The 6,336-nt window shown below is 50.7% G+C and overlaps 2 protein-coding genes across 2 annotated transcripts; one reads left to right on the forward strand and one right to left on the reverse strand.

The window, feature by feature from the left end:
* On the forward strand, nucleotides 1-2,200 carry Tppp2 (tubulin polymerization promoting protein family member 2). Its single transcript, XM_021182392.1, has 4 exons — nucleotides 1-68; nucleotides 288-531; nucleotides 913-1,066; nucleotides 1,927-2,200. Exons 2-4 carry the CDS (start codon nucleotides 359-361, stop codon nucleotides 2,110-2,112), a joined length of 513 nt encoding a protein of 170 aa, XP_021038051.1. The 5' UTR covers nucleotides 1-68; nucleotides 288-358; the 3' UTR covers nucleotides 2,113-2,200.
* Nucleotides 2,201-2,981: 781 nt separating this feature from the next.
* On the reverse strand, nucleotides 2,982-5,045 carry Rnase13 (ribonuclease A family member 13 (inactive)). The gene is made up of 2 exons (XM_021182340.2): nucleotides 4,431-5,045; nucleotides 2,982-4,191 (listed from the first exon to the last, which is right to left on the reverse strand). Exon 2 carries the CDS (start codon nucleotides 4,181-4,183, stop codon nucleotides 3,722-3,724), a length of 462 nt encoding a protein of 153 aa, XP_021037999.1. The 5' UTR covers nucleotides 4,184-4,191; nucleotides 4,431-5,045; the 3' UTR covers nucleotides 2,982-3,721.
* Between the last annotated feature and the right edge of the window lie 1,291 nt (nucleotides 5,046-6,336).

The raw sequence follows: 6,336 nt of genomic DNA on the forward strand, positions 1-6,336 counted from the left end.
AGTCATATGACTCCCACCTAGCTGTACACACTTGTATACAAAGGCACAGACACCGGCAGGGCTCCCAGGTATATGAAAGTGGCCAGAAAGGGGGATTCATAATGCATAGGAGTTTAAGCTTGACACAGTACTGGAAGGGAAAGCTCACATTATAGCTGCAGTGGTGGGTGGAAAGGTGGGGGGGGGGGGACAGAAGAGTGACAAGGAAGAGAGCAATTGTCCCCGGTGCTGCTGTAGTTTACAGTGCTCCTTACCCTTCCATCATCTCATCCTCCCTCACTCCCCAGCCCCATTCCCTACTGCTCCTCCCCCTCCCTCTCCCCCCTCCCTCCTCCCCCCCACCCCCCAGCAATTGACCATGGCCTCAGAAGCAGAAAGAACATTCCATCGATTCGCTGTCTTTGGAGAATCATCCAGCAGCGGCAAGGAAATTACCAACAAGAACTTCTCCAAACTCTGTAAAGACTGTGATATCATGGATGGCAAGGCAGTGACCTCCACAGATGTGGACATTGTGTTCAGCAAAGTGAAGTAAGGGGCCAGAGGTGGGGGCTGAAGTGAAAAGGTCACAGGGCTTTTGTTTTGTTTTGTTGAGACAGTTTCTCTGTATAGCCTTGTCTATCCTGAAACTCTGTAGACCAGGCTGACCTAGAACTCACCAAGACCCACCAGCCTCTGTCTCCTGAGTACAGGCACTAAAGGCGTGCACCACCAGCCTGGCACTGCCTGGCATAGTTCTAAAGATGGGAGATTTATAGGAGCATCTGTCAGGTGCTGGGAACTGTCCCAGTCCCTATTCTCAACATTCATTGGCAGGATAAAATAGACCATTCCCGACTAAGAAAAAAGGTAGATGTTGGGAGGTGATGACTTCACACTCCACAGTTACTGGATTTCTGTCTGACTGGCCAGGGCCAAGAATGCCAGAACCATCAACTTTCAACAGTTTAAAGAGGCAATGAAGGAGCTGGGCCAAAAGCGCTTCAAGGGGAAGAACCCAGATGAGGCTTTGGAAGATGTTTTTAAACTCATGGAAGGCAAAGATCCTGCCACCACTGGTGTCACTGTGAGTAGTGCTCTTGCTTTTTGTCTGATCTTTTCCTTCCTTCCTTCCTTCCTTCCTTGCTTTCTGAACTGGTTGTGTGATCCAGGCTGGTTTTGAACCGAATGTCTTGGTTCTTCTGTCTCCCAAGGGCTGGGGTTCTAGGTGTATGCCACCACACTGACCTCAGTGAGAATGTTCATCTCAAGCCCAGAACCCTGCTTCTTCCCTAGACTCTTCTGCTCTCGTCCCCTCTCTGCTTCTATGCCCCTAATCTAACTCAGGAGATAGGGCGGATAGCCTGTGGTACACTGCCTGTGCTGGAAGACTTTAGAGCCCTTGGAGTTGTTCCAGAGATAAGAGATCTGTGACCTGGAGAGAGACATTTGCTCCCAGTGCAGTTGGAGCACCCAGCTACATCCTTAGCCATAGAATAGCGGTTTCACTAGTAGAATTTAGACTCGTTCTCAAGTCTTATGGTCTAGATACCTCAGCCTTCTGTGGCTTTAGGCACTAACGTTGGAGGACTTGGTGCCTGCTTCCCCAGTCCTCTTCCTACACGTATTAAGGTTTAATCTCAGACCTCCAGCCTCTCACCCTTCTCCTTCCTAAACTGTAGAAACAGTGCTCTCAACTCTGCACATTGTGGGTGAGGCTTGGGACTGAGGCCCTCTGCCAGTCAGAATGATCTCTCTGGATAGGGAAAAATGCAGCTTTCCCACAGCTGTGTCTGGGCCTCGGGAAGCAGCACTGTGCCAGAGGCAGAACAAGCGCTCTCAGCATGTTCTAAGGCTCTAAGACCATATGTAAGGGAGGGTGGTGAGCCCCCCTCACCCACCCACCCAGGGGAAAGGAGGGCTTCAAACTCACCCTCTGGCTTACAGAAATCGACGACGGTGGGTGGAGTAGACCGGTTGACAGACACCAGTAAGTACACCGGAACTCACAAGGAGCGCTTTGATGAGAGTGGTAAGGGAAAAGGTATTGAAGGTCGGGAAGAGACCACTGACAACTCAGGCTACGTGAGTGGCTACAAGGGGGCTGGCACCTATGACAAGAAAAACCAGTAGAGAGGAGCCATCTTTGCCTGCTAGTTTCCTGACCCCATGTTTTTAACACCATGAAATCTAGGAAATAATAAACGATGTGTGTGCAGCACTGAGCGAGCTCCATCTCATGAGTATGAGGACCAGATTGGCCACAGGTAGAGAAAGGGAGAAGAGAAAGCCTCATGCATACCAGCCATAGGGTAGTAGTCTCCTTAGCAACTGCTCCTGAGACCAGGACTGAAGAATACATTTGGAGATAAGAGTTAAATCAGATGCCGAAGAAGAAATATTTACTTACTGTGTTCACACAGGAGTGCCTTTCTACCTCCCCAAAGGGGAGTCACAGTTCTTGATTTGACATACCATGACCCAGATAATCATTTATGATCTTGAGTGAACGTGTCTCCCAACTTCCTCATCTGTTAGAATCCAAGTTTTGTTGGGAGATAAATAGAAGCCAGGAAGGAAAGCCTGACACCTACCACAAATCAAAAATGTACTTTCAGGCTAGGGAAAGATAGAATCTTTCTAGTCGGTTGCTTTTTGAAACAGGAGTTTCACTGTGCAGTCCTGGCTGGCCTGGAACACTAGATCAGGCTAGCCTTGAACTCCCAGAGATCTGCCTGCCTCTGCCTCTCAGGTGCTGCCATTAAAGTCTTTCACCCACCCCACCTCCACCCTCATGCCCACAGAGCAGAAGACATTTCCGACTGCTAAGACAGTCAGATCACCAGGACACCCAAAGCAGGGAAGGGAATTCAATCATAATTGAGTTTGAATGTGTTTTTAACTTTTTATTTTGAAATGAGTACAGATTCACAAGAAGTCAATCTAGAAAGGGGCTCATGCCCCTCCTGCCCAGTTTCCCACAGTGGTTTTTACACAGAACATGACTGGGGTTGGGACTGCCTCTTCCCCTGTCACCTGAGTGAAACAGAGATAAGGGGGTTCAGAGGAACCAAGGGACCTGGGAAAGGACAGGAAAGATCATTTGAAATTGTGGTGGGCCAAGGTGAGAGAGATGGAGGACAGTGGTTGGAAACAGGCAGGCAGCATGGCTAACGTTGGTTGGGAAAGTCAGGGGAAAACAGCACTAGGCTCCATGGTGGGAGGAGGTGAGAAGGCTGGATAATATGAAGGGAAAGGGGAAATCACAGATTAGTACAGGCTGGAGACTGGGGGCTGTGAGGAAGGGAGGCAAACGGGCCTGAGGTTCTTATTGCCGGAGCGTGGCAGGAATTGGAAGGGAACTTGGGGTTGCTGGAGGTATGGTGGGGGTGGAGGACTGGCTGACACTAAAAACAGGCCTAGGGAGAGATACTGGAGCTGGGTGCCTGTTGCCATGGTGTGATCTGGGGCCTGGGCCTCCCTCCAGGAGTTGGGATCTGACCCAGCAGATACATGAGCACTGCCAGCTGGACACAGTCTGCTTCTTGGGTGGGTTTCACTGTCGCTGGGAGAGGAAGGCTCATGGTGGGGGCAATGAGAAGGCGAAAGAGCCTGAAGGAGGGCGGGGTTCTGCTTCAGATGTCAAGAGGAAGACTTGCAGACAGACTCAGAGTTTGGGAACGGGCCTTAGTGTGGCATGTAGAGGCCTGTAGTAGGTGGGACTAGTTTGGGAACTAAGTCCCTAGTAGATCCCAATGATACCTATAGGCTCAGCATCGTGCTTGCGGGAGCAGAGCAAGTATAGCCTTTGGTTGGTCAGGGTGCTGTTGTAGCTACAGCTGGTTGGTGCCTGTTGATGGGCCAGGGTGCAGACTGTAATGGGGAAGGAGTTCTGAGTGAGGGTGCAGTACTCGTTGTAGTTTTCACAGAAGCTCTCGCTGTATTTGCAGAACTTCTGGATGTCTTCCAAGGGGGCGTGGACCACATAGTGGATCTTAGGGCAGTACCAGTCCTGCAGTTTGCCTCTCACGTAGGCCATGAGGCCATTACAGTATCCGTGGAATCCCTTGGGGTAGTTAACCATGGGGTAGTCAACGTGTAAGGTTCGGAAGTTCTTGATGGCCGTCTGAATTGTGATGCCTGTCACCAGAGTTGGCCGGAAGACAAACGGGAGGACAAGCAGCCAGGCCACATTTGGTGCCATGCCTTCTGCTGGCAGGGTTAAAGTAATTAGAGGCACATTGGGCTAACGAGACCTGCCCACCCTTCCCAGAGTCTCCAGTCTTCTCCAGCTTCCCTTGTGTGCCTCCCCTCGCCTCTAAGAACTGCTCAGTAGTACCTTACAGATTCTGTCACTCCAAGAAGACAAAGCACTTGTTCAAGGTCACCCCTCAGAGCAGCCATCTACAGCCAACCCTCCTCCTATGGTTCACCACCGAAGACTGTCTCACCCAGGCCTTGGGCTGTGCAGCACAGATTCACAGGTCCAGCTGATCCTTGGGGAAAGGTGCTTCTGATTGCTCCCTGTTTCCCGGCACTCCTTATGGTAGCCACAGAAGGAGTGGAGAACAGGCTGTCTTAGTAGTCTCTGACAGCTCAGCAGGAAGAAACTTGAAGACAGTCCAGGGAAGGGAGTGGGAGGCAGGGATGTGTCTTGCCTAACACCACTTACAGCCTAGAGGTGGGTTGAGACTGAAAAGATTTCTGGATAAAGATGGGACTGGGAGGAGGGAGTGTTCCCTGGATTTGAGGAGCACTGTGCTGTCTGGGTAGGTGGGTAGGAGGAAAGAGATACTGTCTGGTCTCCATGTGGGTATCCTCAGGACATTTAGATCCAACCTCCTGGCCAGAAATCCCAAAGTTCCTGGGACCTTCTTTGATGTTTGCTCTGGCTTACAGGTCCTGCTTTTAGCACCGTGGGAGGAAAGAACCGTTCTTTTGTATGAAGAACAAAGTGTTTACCTTTGATGGAGGGTTCACCAAGGTCTCATCCCGCTTATAAGCCCCAGGGCTCTGCCCATCAGCACCGCCCACCAAGGTGGCAGCCCGAGAACAAAGAACCTCCAGGACTTCCCACAGTGCCCCTCACCAGTGCCCAGCTGAGCGTGCCAACACCTTGCACCCTTGACTCAGGGCCTGTCAGTTCAGAGCACTGCTAGGAATCTCTGCACGCTGCCTCTGCAGCCCCAACAAGCTGGTTCTGGCTCTTGAGAGAATGTGACCCACCTGGCCTGATCAGATTCTTGGTACAGGTTGGTGGTGTGTGTGGTGGTTTGTCCTGCTGAGGAAAGGGCTAAGATACTCAGCTTTTTTTATCAAATATCTGGATCTTCATCAAAGTCAACACAAACAAGTTTCAAGGAACTTGCCAGCTCTAACCTTTGACACCACCACCCCACCACCACCACCCGCCGCCAAGCCCTGCAGCCATGTGGGCATTCTCCATGTGGGAGAAGGGCATTCTCCACATTTACACATTTAGGGGCCTTATTTGTGACAGGCTCTCAGTGTGTATGCCAGGCTGGCCTCAAACTGCTTATCAGTCTGTCTTCGGCCTCTTGAGTGCCAAAAACAGCTATGGATCACCCTGCCCACCCCCCTGGGATGCTCTTAGAACCTTTTCACCTTCATCAGCAGAAGCAGGAGTCAGAAGCCAGACCCCTAGGTGCTCTGGGGTTCACTGTGGAGCTCACAGGAAGGAGTTGTCTCAGGAGACATTGGTATTCTCTCTGTGGTCTCTCATTTGCAGCCTCCTCTGGATTGGTTCTTTCTGGCTACACAAACAAGAGCCCCAAATTAAATCTCTTCTCCTCAGACTCAATTCTTTTGTGTCTTTGCCTTTATTTTCCTGCCGCTGTGCTAAAAAGCTTTGACAGGAGCAACTTTAAGAGAAAAGGGTTTGTTCTGGTTCACATATCGAGGAGAGCCCATCAGGGTGGGCAAGCTAAGGCAGCAGGATGCTGAAGCTGCTGGTCACATTTGCAGTTAGGAAGCAGAATGAATGAACACACGTTGCTGCTCAGCTCCTCTTCTCCATCCATACAGTCCTGGGTCCCAGCCAGGAAACAGCGACTGGGTTTTCCCACCTCAATTATTGCCATTAGGATCATGCCCCAAAGGCACGCACAGAATCTTATCTCCCAGGTGATTCTAGATTCTACTATGTTGACTTGAGCACTAACCATCATGGTTGTATGCCTGCTTCCTCAGTTTTCTGTGATAGGCACCTCCATCGCCCTAATCATCTCCCACAAGGCATGATGGTAAGAGTCAAGGCTTGAGTCTTGGTTTTCTATGGCATGCCCTGTCACTGAGTTTTCCAGGCTTCTGCCTCATCTGCTCATGGAGATAGTACAT

Source organism: Mus caroli, chromosome 14, assembly GCF_900094665.2.
Source record: "Mus caroli chromosome 14, CAROLI_EIJ_v1.1, whole genome shotgun sequence".
Taxonomy (NCBI): Eukaryota; Metazoa; Chordata; class Mammalia; order Rodentia; family Muridae; genus Mus; species Mus caroli.

Coding starts and splice junctions, on each gene's coding strand:
- Rnase13 (XM_021182340.2), bottom strand. CDS start 4,183: ATGGCACCAAATGTGGCCTGGCTGCTTGTCCTCCCGTTTGTCTTCCGG.
- Tppp2 (XM_021182392.1), top strand. CDS start 359: ATGGCCTCAGAAGCAGAAAGAACATTCCATCGATTCGCTGTCTTTGGA. Junction 532..912: donor ATTGTGTTCAGCAAAGTGAA/GTAAGGGGCCAG, acceptor CTGACTGGCCAG/GGCCAAGAATGCCAGAACCA. Junction 1,067..1,926: donor CTGCCACCACTGGTGTCACT/GTGAGTAGTGCT, acceptor TCTGGCTTACAG/AAATCGACGACGGTGGGTGG.